We start from the raw sequence: 24,174 nt of genomic DNA on the forward strand, positions 1-24,174 counted from the left end.
GTTACTATCAAACATTATTTGGATGAATTGAAAGCATTCGTAAATCTATTCATGACAAAATGAATGACAAATGTTTTATATCTATAAAGTTGCAGCCTAATGAAATAAATTCCTTATCTTGTCACCGCTCAAATCGATTGATTATGAATTTAAATCGACGCACTCCACTATTATTCATTAGTCTTAATAAAGCATTGTTTACCATATGAAAGACTTCAACCTAAGACAATGATCAGTATCATAAAACCCTATTTTTATTTATCAAATCCTTACCCAGAAAATAATATTATTATTTAAAAAAAAAAATGAAATGTTTTAAAACTTCAACTTTCAACACTAGACGACATAGAAGATAAAATAAGAAAAAGAAATAGGCCTTAAGTAGAAGTCATGGGCCCCACTTAAAGAGAACCTGAGGTCCATATCACTCAATTGGTCTTTATCAAAATTGACATACCACCGGTGTCGAGGTGTGTCAAACGAATGCAACATTTTTTAATAATTATTACAAGTTGGGAAATTATGGCATAACATGAAGCCCATGGCAAGTTCTCTTTGGAGAGTCCAACACCAGAAAAGGGAAAGTCAATAACATGTAGGGCCCACGATATGGCAGGTAATTGTAAATTTTGCACGTTTTCTTCTATAAATCCATACATGTAGGGCCCGTAGGGCCCAATTTATATTGGAGTCAAGCAAAAATGAGGGCTGGACCTGGTTGTTGGCCTTTGGAGCAAATAGAGAAACCACGTGGCCACCAAACCAGAGATTGCTTTCTCAAACCATGGTGAAGGAGGAATTCCTTCACCGATAACCTTCGTCTGAAATACTCATCTCTAATCCAATCGGAGGGTTATGGCCTTATGGGTTGGATGAAAAGATTCTCTCATCATCTTTTTTTTTTATTATTTTTTTCTGGGAATGAAAAAGGGTGAGGGGTGGTTTTATTGTGTTGGGATGATCAAATGTAAAAAATTTACATAAGAAACAAAATGCTTTCCATTCTATAAATCTTTCATTATTGCCCAATCATGCACAGCCTTGGCTGTTGCATCTAAACCCGAAAAAGTTTTGAAAAATACTATATAAGCGAAAGTTTTCTTTCATCTATGGCGGAGGAAAGAATCTTATAGCCACCGATTATTTATTTAAGGAAAAATGTTGCCTTCTTGTGGGATTTCCACACTTTACAATCAATTACATTTAAAATTATATCGTTTCCAATTATTTTCTTTTTATTATTATTATTATATTTTTGATGAACTATTCATACAGTTGTCAACATTACAGATGTTAGATAAGAATACTTAATTATTGTGCATTTATTAGACAAGTGAAGTTTTGACTATGTTTCATACATTTAAAATATCTTATCTTTCATCTCAACTAATACTCTTTTCTCCTCCTCCATCCCCAACCCTCAAGGCTAAAGATGTTGTTCCAACCAAACCAATCTTTTAACAATTTGTTGTAAACTAGGCATGTGCTTTAAGGGGACTGTTTGGCATCAATCTAGTTTTATCTGTCAATGCCTGTTATAGTTGCTTTCCATTTTTATTTAAATGGAAATTATAATGTTGAAGTAGATGATATAAACAAAGGGATAATGTTTTTTTGTTGAATGATGCAAATTAGTGATTGATTCCAATGGAGTCGGTTATTCTCTTCTCGCTGGGGATCTTCTCTCTTCTTCTCTCCCCCTTCCTCCTCCGATCCCCATGTTCCCTTTGTAGCATTATCTCTTTCCTCAGGGCAAAGATCAAGATCATTTCCTATGAGGAGAGAGAGAGGTATTAGTACACCCTCCGCTCTCAGGCAAGAAACATCATCCCATAAACAAAATATATAATTTTTGTGAGAAACATGCCAAACACGTATGATAAAATGAAGAACAATAAAAACCACTTCTCTTTTCTACTCTATAATGGCTTGCTATTCAAAATCTATTGATGAATTAAATTGTCAAGTTAGGTAATCTCTTTAAATTCATCTTCTATTACATCAAAATTGATGTTTGAAGCCAAAGCCAAAGCCAGATGTAGATACTCCTATATGGAAGAATCAAACTATCCAGCTATTATTCTTGAAGATTAAGTGAGGTACTTTAACTTAATAATTATACCATGACTCATTTGTTCTTTTTCACTGAAGTTTCTTTGCTCTTATTTGGTGGGAAGATTGGATCATTGAGAACAAACATAACTTTCATGTGGTAGAAGATAAAGGGGGTGGGGACTAGTTGTGGAACGGAAGTCTTGAACTTTTTGACAAGTACCATGTTGTACCATGTGCTAACCAATTAAGCCAAGCAACTGTCCACAAGATATATTCTCCATCATTAAGTAAAAAATGCAAGGCATTTGCCCATCTTAGTTGTTTTTTTGGTTAACCATTTTAATTAATTTATTCATTTCAAACAAGATAACCAGGAACTCATCTCTATTATTGGTTTTTTTTTTTCCTTTTCTTTTTGTACTGTATTTCAGGACATATATTGATGTGATATTTATCTACCCTCTGATAGATCTCAAAATAATTAAACATTTTGCCACCAGTGGGTGGGTGAGAGGTGTGTGAAATAGACTACATTGTGCACCATCTTCGTTGATATACCTAACAAAAAACATATATACATGGGCCATCTTTGATATCAATTTTTTTTTTTTTTTACTTATTTAACAAAAGTCATTAATGAAAATCATTTTTTATCAAAATATAAAAATGGTTTGGTAACTATTTGGCGAAAATGGTTTTTTATGATAAATAGTTTGGTACCTCTATATGCAAAATGATTTTTTGAAGAAATGGGTGAAGAGATTCCCTTCACCCATCTTTTTTATAACTGTATTTCTCCACTTTGGATTGAAGAAGAGGGGGTAAAGGGCTTGGATTTCTAATTATAAAGTAAATGACTATTTTACCCCTCCATATTGAAACTTTAAGCATGTTCTCATAAAAGTTCAGCACAAAAATAATTGAAAATCAATTTTGGCCAAAACACATAAATGCCTCTTGATCTCTTTTTGGTTTTTGTGTTTTATCAATTTTTTTTTAAAATAGAAACAAGCTCTATAAATGATACCAAATGCAGCAAAACTATTTTTGCGAACAAAAATAAAAAAGAAAAATGATACCAAAGAGGGTCATGGCCCATCAGTAAATCATCCATCATAATCGGTCAATCTTAAACAACATTGGATCAATCATACGGCGAAAGTTACCATGGGTGAAGAAAATCTAGTTATGGGGGTGTCATCATTGAATCCGAATCAACTATGGCACCATTCGGTAATGTTTCTACTGTTTTTGTATCTAGAAATAGTAGAAATGATTTTTCCCGTTTCTGAGAACAAAAACGGATTCTTTAGTGTTTGATTAACTTGTTTCTCAAATTGTTCGCACCGAAATCTACAATACCGACAATGGCGTCAAGGATTACCTTTAAGGATTTTTTTGTGTTTGATTAACGAGTTGCCTTTTGATTGATTTTTTATTAGGCATTTTCCCAAAATTTTGGCTTCAATTTATTTCTAAAAACAGCGAAACAAGTATAACATATTTCGCCATTCATGTTCTTGTATCATAAATTGCCATAAATTTCAATTTACATTTCTAAAAACGGGTGGAACGAAACGAATTTATCCAACAGTTTTAAGGCCATTTTCCGTTTACGGCATAAAAAAAACACAGAAACAGAAATCTAGGAACGTTACCAAAAAATGCCTACTAGTACATTAATAGTGATGCTTTTAGTACAGTTTCATGACCATATGTCTTTTTTCTTCCACAAATACTCTTCTAAACACTCCTAATTGTAACATGGATGGGCATCTATGAAAGCAAAAGAACATGTGTCAGCATATCAACATGAAACGAACGTGAAGCCTTCACATTCAAAGAGCTAATCCAATTTCATCATTATTGCCTTTACCCCTTATTTTACAAGGTCTAAAAATGCCTTATCACAATTCTAGGAATCCTATCCAACCACCATAACACATGGATGAAAAGATTATTTGTTCACTGTGAGTGAAGGAAAACTCGGTTTTTTGATATAAAATAATAGAAAATTGATTAATGGATTTTCACTTCAGGCATTGGTAGAGTGTTATACCCATGCCCAAAAACCCGGGTTAATTTCAACTCTGTACATGGGTGATGCAACCAGATGACAACCACTAGTAACTTATGGATTTGTCCGGCTCATTACATGGAAGGACTACAAACCATTGAAGGAGTTAAGGTATGTACTTTACCATTGAAGAGAATTTCTCCGAACCTTATTAGTGAAATATACCAAGAGGTGGAGCCCACACACCGAAAACACCTTAAGATGACCCCACTCAACTTAAGGACCATTTCCTCACAAGGGTGACCAGTTCAGCTTTCACCGACTGATGAAGCATCCACCGGTGAACACCCTCCGGTGAAAATACTGGTCGAAATCGGATTATTTTACCGTGGGACCTGGGTCTTCTCACCCGTGCACAGCAAACCACCCCCAATAGTTGGGACAACCTATTGGGGAATAGATTAATATATCCGGACACCCTAAGGTGGGCCCATTAGTGCCGAATAAAGGAATAACTCGATATTGGATAAAAACCCATTAATTCCCCAAACAGCCCTTAGTGGGACTTTAGTGGCTATAAATAAGACTCTTACCATTCATTTCTTCTCCTACCAACATAGAAACAAGGAAAGGGAGAAAGAAGGAGGAGGAGAAGGAAGGCAAGGGAGGATGAAGAAGAGGGAAGCAAAGGGAGCACCTACCATTGAAAGTAAGTTCCTCTCTCTACCATTTAGATAATTCTCTCTCTCTCTCTCTCTCTCTCTCTCTCTCTCTCTCTCTCTCTCTCTCTACCTCATTCTTGACCTAGGCTAGGTTAGGGAAAATCCTAATCAAAATCCCTTTACCCACATACCCAATCTACAAACTGAATGGGGGATTTTGATGTGAGGGACCTAATCAAGCAAGTTAAACACTCACACTGAATGTGGGAAGCCTCCCATATGAAAAGCCCCAAAATTTGGCAACCCAAAACCCTAGGATTTGGGAATTTGTCCAAATCCTCTATGACCTAACATCCTAATTTAATCCTAAGTTGGGGAAAATATGTCTTGCACCTGAACTAAGGTTAGAATTGTCACAATTGAGTCTAAGGATAATCCCTATGAAACCCCAATCCAAAACCCTAAAAATTGGGGTAACTAAATCCTAAACAAGTGTTCTACTCAAACCCTCTACAATTTCCCTTTTAAAATCCATAGTGTGATGTTATATTAAACTAAATTCAACAACTACACTAAACCTAAGCTAGGTGTGGTGTGTGTGAGTGCCCCACATATAAACCCACTTTAAAAATCACAAAAACCTAAGCTATAAACTATGTAAAAGATAAAAGAGAAAGAATAGAATTGAAAAATGACACCCCACTGAACAACATGCACTCCGACCATCATACACAGGGGCCACAGGGCCTATAGGGCTGATCTGGGCAAGAAAACCCCGATTTAGCTTCATCAGCCGATGGTCACCGGCCAGCCGTTGAAGGCAAGGACCATCCACTAGTGAAAATATTGTAGAATGTGCATTCCTTTCGGATTTATCCACCGGTGAACTCACCGATGGATGATCATCCACAGGTAATCATCCACCGGTGAACCATTTTAAAGCTAATTTTTAATCTTTTTATTAGGGCACAAGCCCTAGTGTCCTACTCCTCTTTGAATAACCGAACAACCTAAAAACATTATGTGTCCTAGGAGTGGAACCGAGAAGTCACAGGAGCATGCAACACGAAACTATCAACTATCTACCGTCATCTAGAACTCGAGGTGAGGGGATTTTATATGTTTTTATGGAATGCTTGCATCATATCGCATATGTGAGTGAATCATGTCATTTTGCATATTATTATCTCGTTCTTTGTGGGAAATGTTGATGTGGCATGAGAATGTGGATTATGATTGTGCATGTGTGTGTGTGTGTGACTGGGATGCAGGGTGGCCAACGATTGGTGCTGACGGCACTACATGCTCAGGGTGAGTGTGTGTGTATATGTGTGACTGGGGTGCAGGGTGGTCAACAGTTGGTGTCGACAGCACTGCATGTTCAGGGTGAGTGTGAGTGTGTATGTGTGTGACTAGGGTGCAAGGTGGCCAACGGTTGGTGCTGGTGGCACTGCATGTTCAAGGTGGGTGTATGTGTGTGTGTGTGTGTGACTAGGGTGCAGGGTGGCCAATGGTTGATGCCGACGGCACTGCATGCTCAGGGTGGGTGTATGTGTGTGTGTGTGTGAGACTGGGGTGTAAGGTGAAAAACGGTTGGTGCCAGCAACACTGTATGCTCAGGGTGATTGTGTGTGTAGAGGCCGGGGTGCAGGGTGGCCAACGGTTGATGTCGGTGGCACTGCATGCTCAGGGTGAGTGTGTGTCAGTATGATTGAAATGTGTTGTGACATATTAAAATGCATTGGGCTATGATAACCACCTTGGTGCTACAATCCTTGCCAATGGGGGTTTACGTATTGGCTAATCATTCGTCCGACGTTCCATGGTTGGGGACGATTTTCGGTGACTGAGGTGCATAGATGCCAATGTCAGGACAGACCTCCACGCGATGTTTGATTCGGTGACAGGTATACCCTACATGCGATGTTGGATTTGATGTAGTGGTATTATGAGAGGGTTATTAATAAGGGTTTGTCAGGTAATGATGTGGTTTCGGAATCGGCATACTCTTGACTCGCAACTAGCTTGTATCCCTGAGGACTAATAACGTACATTCATGACTTGGGATAACACCTATATTGCAGTAGCACTTATACCCCTTTGGACTTAGAAATTGTTGCTTATAATTATTTGCTAAAACCAGATCATGTCATTTCATTCGTCTAATTGCATTCATCTAACTGCATTAATATTGTTGTGGGTGAGCATTTATACTTGTTTCTATTTTATTGATTGTTGTGGATGCATGGATGTGTGTGTGTACCCCTCACTGGGCTTCGTAGAAACTCACCCCTTTTGTTGCAACCTTTTTAGAAGGTGGAACTAGTGCAGAGGCAGGCTTAGGACTTCGATGGCAATGGTAAGGCTTGTGTCCGTGAGACACCGTGTTGATAGACATCACTTTCTTATTGTCAGTTATTTACCCTTATATATTATTTATAATCTTGTAATACCTAGGATCATAATTCAAATGAATTTTGGTATATAGTAATTATCATTTAGTGAATCACTAGTAGTAGAGTAAAGTTTACAAATCTTATACGTGTACTCTAATTTTAGTTGTGATTTTGGGGCATTTACGGATTGGGGTACTGAATTTGTGATCCTGGAGGGTGAGGCTGACTGGATATGGGTATCCAGTGTCACATACCTTGGTCTAGAGGAGGCGGGGTGTGACATAGAGTGCAAAATAATTATTTATAATGCTAATGATACTTAAAACCCTACTTATAACTCCTATCTAGTTTTAATATTCTGGAGGGTGATAATTAAGCATCTAAATTTCTAATCACTACTCATTGTAGTTGCGACATCATCCATTATCTACCTCTATCAAACTATTTAGACATAAGGGAAGGGTTCTCCTGATGCTATATGGTGAGAATCTTTCATACCACATCAATAGCGACGTAAATAATTATATAATCCACATAGGACCCACATGATCAAAATAAGAGAGAAAAAACAAATAAAGGAAATCATGTGAAAGGATGATACTATAGTAGAATTGTGGGAAACTCTTTTCCTTCAAACATAATTGTTGGTGTATCACATGTCTGATCTGGCTTTATAGGCCAAATAATGTACTACTTTATTCAAGCTCCTAATAATTAAGTTTGAATACTATATAGATATCATTAAATCAATGTTCGTCATACATAGAAGTGAAGGTTTCCATGGCAGTGGTTCCTACTTCATAGCCATCATCTGTGAATTGACTTGAGTTTTTTTATATTTGATTTGCTGTGGAGAATCTTTTGTAAGCCAAATGTCAAGATTTACAAGGTTTCTGAACAAAAAAAGTCAAGACTTACAAGACTACTTTAAACTTGCCAAAATCCCATATTTCATTGGTAGGAGCTTGGGAGAAGTGTAGGCCTTGAAAAAGGATTAGATGAATCATTAAGAACATGGACGGTTAATTAAACTTCGTGCATGAACCCAAGTATCATGTTCTTCTCAAATATGATGGGTTTGATTAGGTGTCTTTGGCATGGTGGTGGTTGTCAAAGCAATAGAGCGCTTGTCTATAACAAAATTTCTAAATTTCTTGTATCATATCGGTAGGTTTTTTTGCCATTTAAAGATATAATACGGTTGTGTTTGGTAGTTATCTAGAAAAATGTTTCTGATGTTTATTCATTCTATAGGAACAAAAAAAAAAAAAAAAAAAAAGAATAAAATGTTTGGTGTCAACTTGATTTTTTTTAAGGAAAAAAAAGAACTAAAAACGCAAAATGATAGAACCATGAAACCTTGTTCTGTCATTTCGATTTCGTTCCAAATACAAAAAGAAAAATGAATGACTAAGGTAATCGCTCCTGAAATAGATTCACCAACACCATTTTTTTTTTATGACATTTTGATACAGAAACTGAAAATTATGTTTTTGACACCAAATATCATTTTTTAAACTGAATGACTACTTAACTGTGTTTGGTAGTCATCTAGAAAAAATGTTAGGCATTTTTCCATTCTATGGGAATAAAAAAAAAAAAAAAAAAAAAAAAAAAAGAAGAAGAAGAAGAAGAAAACAGAATAAAACGTTTAATGTCAATTTATTATTGTTATTATTATTATTTTTTACGAAGAGGTGAGAAAAAAGTTAGAAACACAAAATGATGGAACAACAAAACCTTATTCCGTTATTTTCGTTTCATTCCAAATACCAAAAAAAATGAAAACTAGGGTAATAGTTTCTAAAACAGATTCACCAAACACTTTTTTTTTTTTAAACAACATTTCGACGTAGAAACTAAAAATTATGTTTTAGACATAAAACATCGCTTTTGAAACTGAATGATTACTTAGGTTGCATTTGGTAACATTTCTATTCCAAAAACGATATTGCTTGTCAAAAACGGAAATTTTAATTTTTGTGTCAAAATATCACTTTTTTTTTTTAACGAAACTTGAACTATCTTTTGTCATTCCGTCAATTATTTATATATATATATATATATATATTTATATTTTATTTAAAAAAATATATATGAAAAAAAAAAATACCATAAATGCATGAAAACACTTTATTCCATTTTCCGATATAAGATAACAAAACTACTTTTAGGCTCAAAAGAAAAAGGAAAAGGAAAAACTTTTTAATTGACTTTCTATTGACAGTATTAAAATTGCGAACTCCATTAAAATCTACCATCATTTCATAGACAATCCTGCATCAAAATTCAACGAATGTGGATCATGTGAAGAGGGCATGCATTGAATTTCCCTAACCTTATCAGCCACCAGGTCCACCACGCACAAAAGCTTCAATTTATAGGTATGCGGTAAGTGAGGGAGAGTGGGAGTGAGAGTGAGATCTCTCTTTCTTCCTGGTAGGTATAATCTTAGGTTTGGCTGTGGTAGGTAGAGTGATGATTGATTGATCCCATTTCCAATTCCCACGTTACCTACCACAAGAAATTAGAAGTGTAGTATCCTTTCTTTTATGAATCTCAAGTTAATGATGTGACAACCAATTAAATGGTTCCAGAATCCACAACCATAAAGCCAGAGATACCCTACCAACAACACTCTTAATTAGTCCCTCCCAAATAAACCCCACCTGGTGTTCCGAACCTAGCTAGTTAAAACGTTAAAATTCAGGTTCGGCTTTCAACAAACTAAGACTTTATTTTTTATTCTATTCAAACCATTATTAGGGAAGCATTTAAGATACTGGAATCTTGATCTCATATCAGATTGGAATACCCATGATTGTTATTAAAAGATCGAATTTTCAATTTATTATCTTTTAAAAATTGAGATATCCGATTGACTCAAACTAATCTAATCTAATTCCTCAACCAGTGATGGGAAGAAAAAGTGAAGAGTACGAGATTCAAACCTGAGAAACCCTAGGTGGATTCTATCAATTTTAATCAAGGTAGTTTAAAACTCGAGATTGGATTGCATCAAACAAATTTGTCTCTTTTAAAAAATTTTGATATTTTGAATCATTTTACCCTTAGATTTTTAGCAGCGGATTCGTATCACTTGAGATCAGATTAGATTAAATAGATTTGCATGTCTTTTTTTTTTCTGTTAATAAAAAGAAAAAAAAATTGATGTTTTAAATCTTTTTACCCTTATACCTTAGCAGTTGATTAATATCGAATTGATCAAAATTGAGAAATTATCTCAGTTAATATCGGTCCAATCAAAACAATCAATTCGATCCGATTTCTTTCACAATGCTCAACCATGCAAAATAAAGAAAAGAATCAAAAAATTGTGAGGTCTGTTTTTATGTTCGTAAATATTGTGAGGTCTCTTTCATGGTAGACGTATAAATAAAGATGGAAGAAAGAGCAAATGCAGTTTTCACATGTGGTCCCCACGATATTTTCTCTTTATAATAATATTTTATCCAAAATAGACGATGGTGACAAGAAAACGTGGTAGCTGGAAAATTTACATTATGGCTTATTATATTAATAGACTTTATTATTTTTCCTCAAGGTCAAAGAGTCAACAACAAAGACTAAGGAAACGAAATAAAAATAAATAAATTTATAAAAAAAAAAAAAAGAAGCAATTTATTGGCATTATGAAAGGCAATTGATTGGGTTTACTTTATAACAAGTTTAGTATCAAAAGAAAGTCTTCAAGGGTTAATAAATAAATAAATATTAAAAAAAAAAAATCTGACTTCGATGTGTCTCATCAATGATTTGTAATGTCTAATTTACGTAAAAAAAATAAAGAAAACTTTTCTTTTATTTTGTAATGAGAAAATTTGCTGATGGTGATAAATATGTACAATAATTAGTTTTAGATTCATAAAGCTCAAGAAGCTAAAAATGAAATGTAATCAATCTGTCAAACATATGATAGACTAGTTAGGGCATTTCGTGCTATGATAGACTAGTTAGGGCATTTCGTGCTAGGGCATCTAGAATACTATTCAGAGCCCTTGAAATATAAGTGACAAAAATGGAAGCAAATAAAGCACATTGTTACCTAGTGTCAGGACTACTACCGCCACCTCTAAAGGCATTACTTGATCATAGTCTTGAAGTAAGTCTTACTATCAAATTCTACTTAAGATGTAGATATCCTAAAGCCAAAGCATGAGGTAAAGCAGATCTAATGGCCTAATGCCTATCCTTAAATTATTGAACTTAGGCATTGAGGAACCGAGATGGCCTTAATCAATCTTCCGAACTTATCTCTAAAAATAAAACCCAAACCACCTCTTGAAGTACCTTGGAGGATCACCATCTCACAATTAACTTTGATGTAACCAATGTTTTTTTTTTTTTTTTTTTTTGGTGTGTGGGGTGGTTGGGGGGAAGAATTGGTTGTGTGTCCAGTGAGCTAGTGCCTAGGCCAATGGGACTCAGAACCAATCCGAATAATTTCAACTAATTAAGCATGTTCTGGTACACTAGCATCCTCTGATTTACATTAAATTACCTTTTTGTCCCGTATTTACGAAACTGTTTTGTCACCCCCTTATTATTGTGCTCCTTCATGCTTGCTCAGAAAACTGTCCCTACATATATATGCTTTCACACGATATCTGTTTTAACTCTTAACTGTCCACTTGATCTATATAAAATGATCAATTTTGATTCTTGGCATAGAGGGCTAGGGTTAGCTTCAGAGGGTGCAACTGCTTAACCAAACCCTTCCTCTAATGACTTAAAAAGGGAAGAGGAGAAAGAATGTTTATTTACTAAAACTATCTCCAACGGAATAAGATTAAGGACTAATGGTTATATATTCTAGGGAAGAAACTAAAAATCAAGAAAAGAAAATAAAATAGGATCATAGGAGAATGGAAGGGTTTGTAGCCTATATAACCAACAATTGAGCAACTCAGTCTAAGACAAAACCCGGCTTCGATCATGTGTAGTCGAACCACCCTAATCAGATCAGAATAGATCATGACTGATCCTGATTCTGGCCATTAGCAACCAATTCTAGGTGTTTTGGGATCGAACCACTGGGTTTCAGATCTGCAGTCGTTTTTAGGGTTTTTGGGATCGATTTTGGCCAATTTAAATCCAATCTAAATCGAAATTGATAAAAACCAATTCGACCACTATTCGGAGTTTAAAATTTTGTATGTAGGTGAGTTTGAAATCGAAAATTACTTCCTTTGATCCAATTAAAAAGGTCAAATGTCGTGGCTTAAGATGATGTCACTTCACCGTAAATGAAGGGGAGAGTGGTTGGTAGCTGCTCTGCTCTTATGAGGGTTAGGTCCCGGGGGAGCAGCTTTGCACCTTCCAAAAGGGTTAGTTGGACCATCATGGTCCTGAGAATGACAATTACTAAAATGGCAAGCAATAATCACATTAGACCAAGTTAATTAAATTCCATACATTTAAGATAGCCTGAGGGGACAAGGAACCAACATGTCCACATCTTCTCAAAACAGAGAACATCCAGATTCAATAGGGTAATGCTACTGTGACAGTAACAGGGATCTTCTTACCGGCACAGTATTTCCATGAATCTGTACTATTTCTTTCAATGATTCTATTAAGTTAGGGAATTTGTCACACAAACACCCTCCTTTCACACCACCTTTCTACCAATGATAAGAAATTTAGGAGAACTCAACCCCCTAAATTGACTTATAAGGTGAGGGAATCCAAGACCATATCAATCCATACCAAATTCCTTTCGCATGTGACTGAGATGGGCTCGTAACAGCCCACATTCAAATTCTCTTCATACCAACTACCAGTTTCCTTTTTCGAAAACTTTTCATCAACTAACATGATATCCAAACCCCTCTTCCACATGAAATTGTAACCATCTTAGATACCATCCAGAGCTGCCTCCCCATGTTTCATTTCTCAATCATCCTTCCAATAAGCACCTTTCTCACATTTACATCTCCATAATCATTTTCTCAATGGTGTTTCATTCCGATGAAGCTGCACTCACAGAAGTGCCTAATCAGTCAACGGATCTTAAGCCAATACAAATGCAATGGAAGAGTATATCAGTAAAAAAAACACATAGGATAAAGCATCCAATGCATACTCTAAAAATGATAGCTATCACCACGTGTCATGTGATGCATCGGTAGGATCCCGATGGTTCCACAAGGGCCAGGTTCCCAGTTGTTCATAGCAGGATTCTCCAAAACATAGCTGTATTTTCACTGCCTCTGGAAATGTCAGGATCTCAAAGGCAAAAGCACAGGACAGACATGCCTGTTTACAGTCCAGGAGAGCAGATTTTGATCAAAGTGGAAGATATACTACTTTCATATGCCTTAGAGAGAGAAAATTAAGTCAATAAAATTATACAAATAATAATATCAAAGAATTTTCATTAAATTGTAGTGTTTGAGATGGAAGTCAGACTTCTAACTGAGAATTGAGCCAAAGTATTCCAAAAACAAACGTAAGCAAACAATTGCTATGATCATGGTAGCTGCGGTGAAGTAGGCACGCGTACCAACGTCTGAGCCCACAGTAAACATATGATGATCCTGATCAAGAAATCCAAGAACACCTGTAATGCTTTCACAATAACCAATCTCATAGGGAACACAAAGACACCCTCTTAGGCCACAAAAGGCCCAATGTCAAAACAAATAACACCCTTCATGCACACAAAAAGAAACTACAAAAGAAGGTCAAATCTGGAGGCTTCATGACTCTCCAAGATGGTCAATCTCACATTTGAGGGCCGAGTCCAGGAGGGAGCCCCATCTATATCTCAGTGTCACAACAACGGATGAACAATTCAGAGACCATTCTACGAGCAAAAGGAATGTAACTTAAGCTGTACCTGGAAACAGCACAAAATAGGAGTGGTCAGGACTATCCAGCACTGCATCCATCCATCAAGTATTAAAAGGGCTGCAGTGAAAGGGGCAAAGTAAAATTCAAGAATACATGAATGACTTAGACGTGTAATAGTTGAACGGTCCAAGCCAAACACTAGTTCAAGACACAGTTGTCATATAGCCAATGGTCCGCATACTTCTAAAATGGCCCCGCTTCATTGGAAAGCAGATGTTAAATATGGATTGGGTATAGAATACCAGATACAAAGGCAAGAAAATGATGTGAACTTCACATTTGAAGTTGCTCTGCCGTAATCGCACAGGATGTCAGCCACTATTTCCTACAGCTTGGGCCAGTCAAATATCATCAACCTTGTTGTGTGATATGTAATGTCTATATGGTTAACACAGAAAAGGTGGAGGGCAGTGTCCAAAAGTGAATCTGAAAAAACCGTTGGTTTGACCTAATTGTAAGGCAATCCATGAAAGCATAGCACTGCATCATCACCAATGTGCAGTGAAATATGCAAGGGTTAGTATGCCCTAGAGGCAATGCACTGGACCTGCACTTGCACCTCACTGCAGTGAGAAGTACACCCTCTATGCTGCTGCTTAGTGTTTAGTTGCTAAGTTGGAAGTTGCCTTAGGTCAGCAATTTGTTGGAACAAGCAAAATAACACTTCAATGAAACACAAAAAAAGTTTTAGGACAGTTTGGTTATTAATAAATATTTCTTGACAAAGTAAAGGGGGAATTATGTATTCTCAATCAAATATATATAAAAATAAATAAATAATCGTCACTTTTTCAGTTTGTGTTCTGCAAAAGCTATGACAAGAAGCTATTGGAACAGTTTCTCAGTAACCTGAAATTTAACAGACCATCCATTGAGTAATAAAAACTTCACAACGCTGAACATAACTTCACTAAAGCCACTTAATTTCAACAAAATGCAGCAGTAAGTACTTTAGAGTATTGAATTCTTACTCCACCATAGTCAAATTCTAAAAACTATAATCTATGACTTTATAATTCACTCATTTGTCATCCTCTAACCGGCTGACATGAATGTTACGGGATGCTCAGTATGTACAACAAAGTACTGATCACGGTAGATTAGATGGATAGCAGCTCGTCATAGCTTTCAAAAAGAAATATCCGTAGTTGGTCTTCATATTGCGATCTGGTGAAAATTTAAGTCTTCAGACTGATGTGCCCCACATTGGAACACTAAGCCCCAAACTTCAGAGTTAAAATGAACCAAATCATCAAATAAACATTCCCTTTCAAGATTGTTTCGATGGTCAAGGTAATCTTATGGTATGCTTTTAGGGCTCGGGGATCTCCAAATCAAGGATGATCACACAGTGGTCCTACGGATGAGTGTCTACAACATATGGCACCAAAAAGATCTAAGCTGCAAATGTCTCCCACTAGTGAGGTTAATCCATTATTTTATACTATGACTTTCACAGGAAATTCGAAACTTACCAAATAAGCGCACAGATCTCACTTATCATAGCAAGTAGTGTTAAGACCTCGTTATGAATCTGTAAGACAGTAAACGAAAACAAAGATGCAATTACTTGCTTCAAAAATAAAATAATCAGAAAAAAGAAAAAGAAGCCACAATACAGTCTCATGATCATTAATTCATTACACATACACGTTAACATGAAGACCAAGAAACATTAACAAACATCAAAAGTTCCAATCTTGGGTTTTCATGGAGGACATATGTCAGGCATACGACCCAGAATAGGCCTTTAGACAGATCTTTTGAGGTTACAAAACATTAATCGACGGATTGGCCCTAGCTTGAGCCATACAAATAGAATGGAGAAGCATCATGGTGATTGGGAGTCTTAAACAAAGGAAAGGGGAAATATAAGGAAAACAATTAGGAGAAGAACAGGAATAACGGGAAGAACAAATGATCTTCCCCAAATTGCTATGGCAGATGAGCAGTCAAGGAAAAGACGCTTTTGAAGTAGATTGAGAGAGGAGGAAGAGAAGATGGCCAGCCAGCCTAGCCCATATCGAGCCGGCCTTTGTGGCTGGGACTTGTACAATTCGTGGGCCAGGTTTGGGGCCCATTACTACATGATAGCCAGTCCTTGCGTGGGGATATTGATTCTAATTTTATTTTCTAAGGTCGTTGTTGTAAAAAGGAAACCTATCTCACTACATATGTGGTAGGATCCTATTAGTTACTATTTTCTTTTGTTTATATTTTCTAGTTCCTTATTGTATAAGGCAGCCTTACGACATGTGTAGGGCTATTCTTAGACACTTTCTATTTTGTTGTTTCCTTTTTCTAGAGGTACTATTATCCTCTATATATTGTAAGGGCCTTAGAGCCTACCCCCAACAATTTAGACAAAAGAGGGGGGGGGGGGAATGGCTTTGTTCTATTTTTACTTGTGAGATGCAGCTGCGAGGGGAGAGGCTTTGCATGGTCGGTGTGATGCTGATTGAGGCTTAGGATGGACGCCCAACTGCCCAAGTCATATCTTTCCTTTTTTTTTGCTTTCCTATGCAAAAGAAAGAATAAAAAAGGAGGAAAAAATAATTTTGTTATTGATTTGTTAGTCCCTATATCATTGATCCTGTTGCAATTGATCTCCCATTGATTCTTTCCCTGGTTTGAGATTGATTCTCCATTACCTCCCCGGGTATCCCTGCATCCCCTGGAAAGGGATTATTTGGGAAGGTAGCGGTGTGATAGTTTGTCCTTTGATGAAGGCAGTCATGACTGCTCTTATGGGCATTGCTTGGTTGCTTGGATTGCCAGGCACCTGAAGAAGGTGATCCACAAGTATTTGCCAAGAAGACTTAAAAGAAGCTCGCACGAAGGCATTTTTCAAGCTCATTAACTCCAGTCATAATGCCCACATTGGAGAGGGGATTATTTTGAGGAGGGCGGCAATTATTTGATCCTTTGATAATGGCACTGCTGACCACCTACCAATCTCAGGATAAGAAGACCATGCATTGAAAGTGACCAAGGGTTGGTTCAAGAAGCAGTCCAAGAGGGGAAAAAAACAGATGGTTCTTTACAAAGCTCAGGCTCTGAACATAATCGAATCTCTCCACTAGAAGTTGGTTTTTTAGTGGGTTTTTTTCACCTAACTTATTAATTTGAGGAATCCAAAAATTGGGAATAGGTTTTTGAACTCATTCAAGAGTAGCTATAGAGGATATTATAAGACCTTTTACCTAGGAGATATACTACATATCACCAAGTCAACAAGGGTCCCTATCACATTCACAACGGTTTCTGGACTCATACCCAATAAAAAAATTTCCGATGTTTGTAATTATCCTTCAAGCTTCAAAATTAATAGGAGCCATCAACTACCATATATCAGTAGATCAAAACTTACCCAAAGAGCAGAAATAAGAGCTAGAAGAACACTCCCAATATATATAGCTGTTGCATAAATGCGAGAAGAATCAAGCATCATTGTTATTTGCTGTCCTGGCCCAATAAGGAAGGCTGTGCTGCCACACAGAAATACATGTTCAGAATCTGATTTTTCACATAACAGGAAAAGCAATAAGGCAGTACAGCCAGCAAAGCTTTAAAATCAATATAACTCCGGCCAAATCATATGAATTCAAATTTACTGTTCCAAGAGAAAGTGACAAATGCTCTACTGCTCGAGGACACACCGCAACTAGTATGCAATCCAAGTCACTCTAACAATGTCCCTTGATGGAGCTTATTAAGAGGGGAGGGGGGGGGTGGTCCACTGGGCCTCCAGTCCATATGTGGTTCTAAGGTAGAAGTACAAATGTTTCGACCATGGCATCATACGATTCAGGAGCAGGGGGGGGGGGGGAGAGACCAGTAGAGATCTATTCTGAGATAAGAAACCAATATCAATTATGCAAAGAGGAGGAAAAGATTCAAGGACTCCTTGTCGGATTTTATTGGAAACATCAGGATAGGAGTGTTTGGATTTGTAAATTTAAATCCAGAGCCCAGGCATTCACTCAAACTCAACTTACATGATGGTCTTTTATTTCTTACTCAGCAGGTTCTGCTTGTCTGCTTTAAATAAAAACTTACCAGTTTTGTGACAAGTCTATCAAACAGGTTGTCACCTGACTAATTCACATAAAAACATTGAAATTTGCCCAATATATAGCCAAACCAAATTGTGGGGGTGGGTGCCCAATTACACATAATTCAAAGATTTAGTTAAGAGTTCAAGACACATGCACAAAAGTCAGCTCAGTAAGCCAACAAGTACCAACAGACCTTCCCACTGCCAATATGTTGCCAAAGCTGAACATTATTGCGAACTTGATGGGCTTGGCGAAAACGATCAATGACTGCAAAAGAAGAGAACAAAAGGAAAACGTTCAAGAGATAAAAACAGTTACATATTCATCCCCCCCCCCCCCCCAGCCACAAAAAAAAAAAAAACAGTTAGATGTGAACAATTCCAATCAGAACTTTATTACAAGCTTAACCATTTTTCATATCCAAAGCACTTCCATTAAATTGTCCTACCAATAGTATTATGTCATGAATATAACAAAAATGACTAATTTGGCAGTAAACTTGGACGAGGTAACTTAGAAAAGGAATCATAATATTATGTTTAACAAGGACACTTCATCTTTCCATATGCTGCACTGTCAGATGCCAACACCGATTATCTGATCTCCTATATAACATGTTATATGAATACCCAAATGACATGGTTTCAACCTGAGAATGCTCCACATTTTATAGTCTCATCCCACCAGTGGAAGTGTGTCCATAATTATCTGGATTAGTATTGCCTAAGAGTAATCCGACCCAAATCCTCAAAATGGTGCTATATGAGCCTATATAATTTCCATGAAAGGCATCACACTGGATAGCTACAGAATCCATGCCGTGTCACCTAGACATTATGAATATCAATTTTTCATTTTTTCTTTGTTAAATAAAATAAAAGAAATTTTTAACAATTTTCTATACTCCATGGAGACCATAGGCATTCAATTGTAAATGTTATTTCTCATTACAAAATGGGAGGACAGAAAGCTACAATAAGAGATAATTGAGGTGTTTCTGCTTAAGGATGTTTACCTTAGGTAGATGTTAGTCACTTGTGAGTGATTTCCAACTGCCTTTAGAAGAAGAATGCATAGGTATAGAAATTTCAATATGTCCACAATTTCTTAGTATGAATATTTCTTGAGCAAAGATATTGGAAGAGAAAATGAATGGGATGTTGTTAAATGCAATGGTTGCACTGAACGGGGGCTGAAAATCTCTGCATGCATCAGATCAATCATCCAAATGCAGGTGGAAGATGGAAGATCGAAAATGATTGTAACTGGCTATATTCCTTCAATTGATCCTTCCTTTTTTATGCCTGCCACATTTTCAGTATTTCTGACCCTAGATCAAGACGGGAAACAGGAAAAGGAATAGGTTCATGTTTTTCCACTGGTTGAAGATTTACATAAAATTCATTCTGGTGGTTTTAGAATTTCAGATGAGGATGACAATTCATTTGGAAGAGTGATCCAAAGGCTTGCTGACCAAAGATGCTTGGAATATGGATATAGGAATAAAAGACAATGGGTCCTGTACTTATGGATCAAGTTAGTCTGCCAAAGATAGGTTTCTAGAAGGCATAGTTTGGTACTTAATCTTGATAATTTAAACAGGACTTTTACGTTCAATCAGATGAGTGGCTAGTATCATGGAAATGTCAGGCTTTTCTCTCTAGATACAACTCCCATGAAACATAGAATAACCTATCATGGTAATAATCTGAAATTCCAACTAAGGTCTAATAGCATCAATGCGTTAAGCATCCATACCTAGAATCATGGGAATTGAAACTTCAACTTTTCAAACCAGAGATCTTGCTTGAATTTGGATACTTGCTCAATCATCTACATTTTTATCATGAAACATGCGAACTTTAGCCATATTGTTGAGATGGATGTGCTGAAACTAAGAGAGATAGAGTTAGAAATGACCAAGTTAGAGCTGATTGGGAGTAGTCCCGATTCAAGAAAGCTCCGAGAATCTCGTTTAAGGTGGTATGGCCATGTTTAATAGAGACCTAGGGATGCCCTAGTAAGAAGGAGTGACCAGATCCAGATGGAAGGAGTAAAAAGAGGTAGGGGCATGCCTAAAATGACCATAGAGGATGTTGTAAGAAAAGACATGCAGATGCTAGGTCTTGACTCTAGTATGACTTCAAACAAAGCTGTTTGGAGGGCAAAGATCCATGTTGCCAACTGATGTAGTTGGGATGTTCCTGTGGTGTTGCTTTGTTTCTTCCTTTTTCTTTCTTCTTCTATTCTTTTTCCCTTTTTTCTTTGTTTTCGTTTCCTTTTATTTTACCCTTTCGCGGATCCATGTAGCTGATCCCATTTAGTTGGGAAAAGGCTAAGTTGTTGTTGTTGTACTGCTAAGCTTAAGAACAAGTTGACTCATTGAACTCCATTGCCAAATGATACATTGGCATGCAAAACCTCTCAATTCCTAAACGAAGCCCTCCCCCACCCCCCAAAACACACACATACAAAAATAAATAAATAAATCTACATTTAATCTTCCATCTTGATTGACTACTTGTTTAAATCATACTCACTAAATGGAAAAGCCCATCCAAATGCTTCTTAAAACAAAATGGTGATTGCAGTTCATGTGCAGTTCCTAAATTTTAAGGAGTTGATTGCACTGAACAAGGAAACCTTAACATGGCATTTAGTACAAGTGATGGTACATGCTCAAAGATTTGTGTTAATTCATATCATTATGCAATTGACTGAAGATTTGGGAAAAAACATTTATATTCATCAAAAGCGGCTCCAACATTTCAGCTCATGAAACGAAATTGAGATGTTCTCTCCATTGGTGTGCATGGAATTTATGGTCTGACATTACTCAGCTAATCCTTTAGCTCAATGCTATGGATGTGATCCATAAACGTCTCTTTTATGCTCAATCATTGTCATTTCTGGAAAAATTTCTTCCTACAATATCAGGTCTTAAAGTTTTCAATGGTTTAGGCTTCTTGAGACAAGCAAGGCTTTCTTGTATTTTTTACTTTTGAATTGTGTGACGATCATTTTTCACTTCACAGTCCATTTATCTATTCAGCATAAACTTAGAAAGGAAGAAAAAGGATTTGCAAGTGAATCTCTCATATTCATTAACTTACTCATGACCAACAACAAACCAATCCAAACTATGAGACTCAAGAGTTTAAATCTATTCTCCTTGGTAACTCAAGTTCTTTCTCTCCTAAAAAATGATCTGAGAAACAGATTCAAGAAGCTGAAAAAACAACATTGCATATGCATTAAAAAAAAGCGACGACTAACTCTTTCGGCAAATTTCTCAAGTTGTGCAAGGGAATGCCCCACTACAACAAAACTCCTAAGTTAACCCAACAAACCATTACTGCCTTCGAGACAACTTTCATGAACCAACAGTTCATGAACACTTTGAAGAAATGTCCAACATTATTGATGGTCACACTGTTCATTACATGCTAAATCACTAAAGATTGATCATAACTTTATAAACCAGGAGAATATCGGCAGTTTAAGTAATACTAAACCCAACTACAATTTAAAAAATTAGTCAAATTGGGGGAAAAGTAACCCTGGAACTGTAAATTTGTGAAAAGATAAGAACCCCTCAACTAAACTCAATGGTTATTGATTCTCAACCAGTTTGATCCTTTGGCATGATGCTATATTTAGGCGTTTCCAATTGGCCATTTAACACAACTTTAGAAAGTCCAAGTACCATGACATATTGCAACCTTTTTCGGTATGTGCTCAGATGACTTAATACATCAGCCATGGGCATTTTTACCTCGGGCAAAGTTTCTCGTTCTCTTCTAACTCTGAGATTCTTTCATCTAAATTTTTAACAGAATTTAAACTCATCGCCAGAGGGTTTATCGGTTAATCATTTTAATAGTTTAAATTAATTAAATTTTGTAGCCGAAGTATTTTCCAACGGCCACTCAATTGGAAGCTCAAGGAGTGAAGGTGAAACAAAACTGTCTAATCGGAAACAGTACAGCTCAATATAGTCAAAACCAAGAAAACTCATCAAAATCAAAACGAAAAGTAAAATCATATTTATAAATAAGATGATTAATGGGCATCATTGACATACCAGAAGCATAAAAGCCAGGCCAGCAACAAGAGACGCTGCAAATCCATATATTCTCTGCTCAAATAGAATTGCAAAAAACCAGTAAAAACAGCATAAATCGAAACCTTCCGAATCAGATAACAATCATCACTGTTAATGTATCGAAATCGCTAAACCTGCATTGGAGACAGCGAACACAGGCCATCAGATTCACCAAGCAAGCTCCCTTCTTGCTCTTCGTCTCCATCTAGAAAAGGCAGATTGAGTTTCCACATTGTATAACCCTTCAATTTGCTCTTAACTGATTGCTGACTTCGATTGAAAAAATTGATCGCATCGTTGCGGTGCGAGCCGTGCGGCAATTTTTTTGCGGTGAGTCCACCGGTCGTGACATGCATCTACCCTTGTTAGTTGTCGCTTGGTTGGTTAGCGCCTGTCTCGTTCTAGCTGGCCTTGGCCGTTGGCCTCGATTTCGAGTCTTCCTAACCGCATCTGGAGTACCAGACTACCAGTTGCCAATTTGCCATTAGGGATGTAGGATAGTCGAAATCTGAATTCAAATTCGTATCCATATCCGTTTAGGTTTTCATATTTGTTTCGGGTCATAGGGTATTTGGATTCAAGTTCGACTAATCTGGAAAATAATTATTCGATCCGATTAGATAACTGATTAATTCATGTAGATCCCTGCTTGCCACTGCCTTTCCACGAGTCCGAATCCCCTCCCTTGACGTGTGGGACCATCTTTGGGGTGATTACCTATAGAGAGGATCTAAGTGCCTTGGACGCCCTCTTGGAGCATCAGCATTGTATGGCAATGATTATGATTCTATTCCAAATGAGTATTTTTTATGCAGAAATACTTTCTATTTTTTTCTATTCATTTGGAATATTTTTCAGTCTCCAAATGTTGCATGGTAAAATATGGAAAAAAATTACTTTTGGCACTAAGAAAAATATAAACATGTATGTAATGCACTATAATAGGAGTATTTGTTCTGTTTGTACGTTTACACCAAAATTACATAAATTTTCATTATTTATATATTTGGGAACACCATTTTAGAAAACATAACTAAGTTCGTTGAATGTATCAACCGACCATGTGGAGATAGAAAATGTCCATATTCTAAAAAATGGGAGTGTTTGTGTGAAGGAGTGCAACCTCCACCGCAATTGCATACTTTGTCTCTCTCATCTACTTGTATAGGTCATTTCGCATGGGGGAGGAGAGAGACAGACTGTGGCTTCATATTGAAGTAAAATATCCAAAAAGTTATAAAAAATCTTTACCTATGTAGAATTAAATAAATTACTACTATGGATAGGATCATAAGCCATAGCAATATGCCTTTTGTACTATCAAACACAATGTATTGTGGCTAGTTATCCTTAAGCGGTTGATCACAACTACCTTGTTGAAAATAACTATCACAAACTCCATGAAACTCATCCAACTTAGTTGAAACCACATATAAATGAAAATAACTATCACGAACTCCATGAAACTCATCCGACTTGTGGTTGAAACCCCACATAAATGATTTTCAATGATCCTCAATCGTAGGGCATTTATAACAACATTGCATATAGTTATGATCTTAATGTGCCATCTTCAAGAACATATGGTTCACATGCACATTAGGTCATTCCTTTGACATTGTTATGTAATATTAACAAATTTTGAAATTTCATCCGTCTGAAAGTGCCTTCCTGATTGTTCGTCAACATCAAACTCGACAATCAAACTAAGTATCAAATTCACAATTTTTTAAAATCAAGGAGAATTATGTAGTTCATGTTGGTTGAATTCCAAAAAACAGAAAAAACAAAAAAAACAAAAAAAACAAAAAAAAACAAAAAAAACAAAAAAAACAAAAAAAACAAAAAAAAACAAAAAAACAAAAAAAAACAAAGAAAAAAACAAAAAAATGGCCGAATATATACATGTTACAAAGATAGATGCAAGAAGTGGCTACAATAGACCAACAGGGCTAGTAGCCCAGAGGAAGGAAGCCCTTCCCCATCATTGCTTGGGTCGGCTGGT

General features: G+C 36.5%; 1 protein-coding gene and 1 long non-coding RNA gene across 3 annotated transcripts; one reads left to right on the plus strand and one right to left on the minus strand.

Annotated features, from left to right (window-relative positions):
* The first annotated feature begins 4,698 nt into the window (after positions 1 to 4,698).
* LOC122081112 lies at positions 4,699 to 7,240 on the plus strand. The gene is made up of 3 exons (XR_006141007.1): positions 4,699 to 4,781; positions 5,767 to 5,838; positions 7,048 to 7,240. It is a non-coding gene; the product is annotated as an uncharacterized LOC122081112 (long non-coding RNA).
* Positions 7,241 to 13,499: 6,259 nt separating this feature from the next.
* Positions 13,500 to 22,823, minus strand: LOC122080706 (vesicle transport protein SFT2B). Of its 2 annotated transcripts, none has more exons than XM_042647524.1 (6): positions 22,304 to 22,810; positions 22,149 to 22,202; positions 18,258 to 18,331; positions 17,377 to 17,494; positions 15,482 to 15,540; positions 13,500 to 13,992 (listed from the first exon to the last, which is right to left on the minus strand). In XM_042647524.1, exons 1-6 carry the CDS (start codon positions 22,523 to 22,525, stop codon positions 13,914 to 13,916), a joined length of 606 nt encoding a protein of 201 aa, XP_042503458.1. In that variant the 5' UTR covers positions 22,526 to 22,810; the 3' UTR covers positions 13,500 to 13,913. The 2 variants fall into 2 exon arrangements, with proteins under 2 accessions (XP_042503458.1, XP_042503459.1); XM_042647525.1 differs by having other exon boundaries at positions 13,929 to 14,063; positions 22,304 to 22,823.
* Between the last annotated feature and the right edge of the window lie 1,351 nt (positions 22,824 to 24,174).

This window comes from Macadamia integrifolia, chromosome 6 (genome assembly GCF_013358625.1).
Source record: "Macadamia integrifolia cultivar HAES 741 chromosome 6, SCU_Mint_v3, whole genome shotgun sequence".
In the NCBI taxonomy this organism is placed as follows: domain Eukaryota; kingdom Viridiplantae; phylum Streptophyta; class Magnoliopsida; order Proteales; family Proteaceae; genus Macadamia; species Macadamia integrifolia.

Excerpts from the sequence above, each read along its gene's own strand:
- LOC122080706 (XM_042647524.1), bottom strand. The coding sequence starts at position 22,525 with ATGCATGTCACGACCGGTGGACTCACCGCAAAAAAATTGCCGCACGGC. Across the intron at positions 15,541-17,376 it reads CTCTTATTTCTGCTCTTTGG|ATTCATAACGAGGTCTTAAC; the intron begins GTAAGTTTTGAT and ends ACTGTCTTACAG. Across the intron at positions 13,993-15,481 it reads GAGATCTGTGCGCTTATTTG|GTACAGCTTAAGTTACATTC; the intron begins GTAAGTTTCGAA and ends TGCTGTTTCCAG.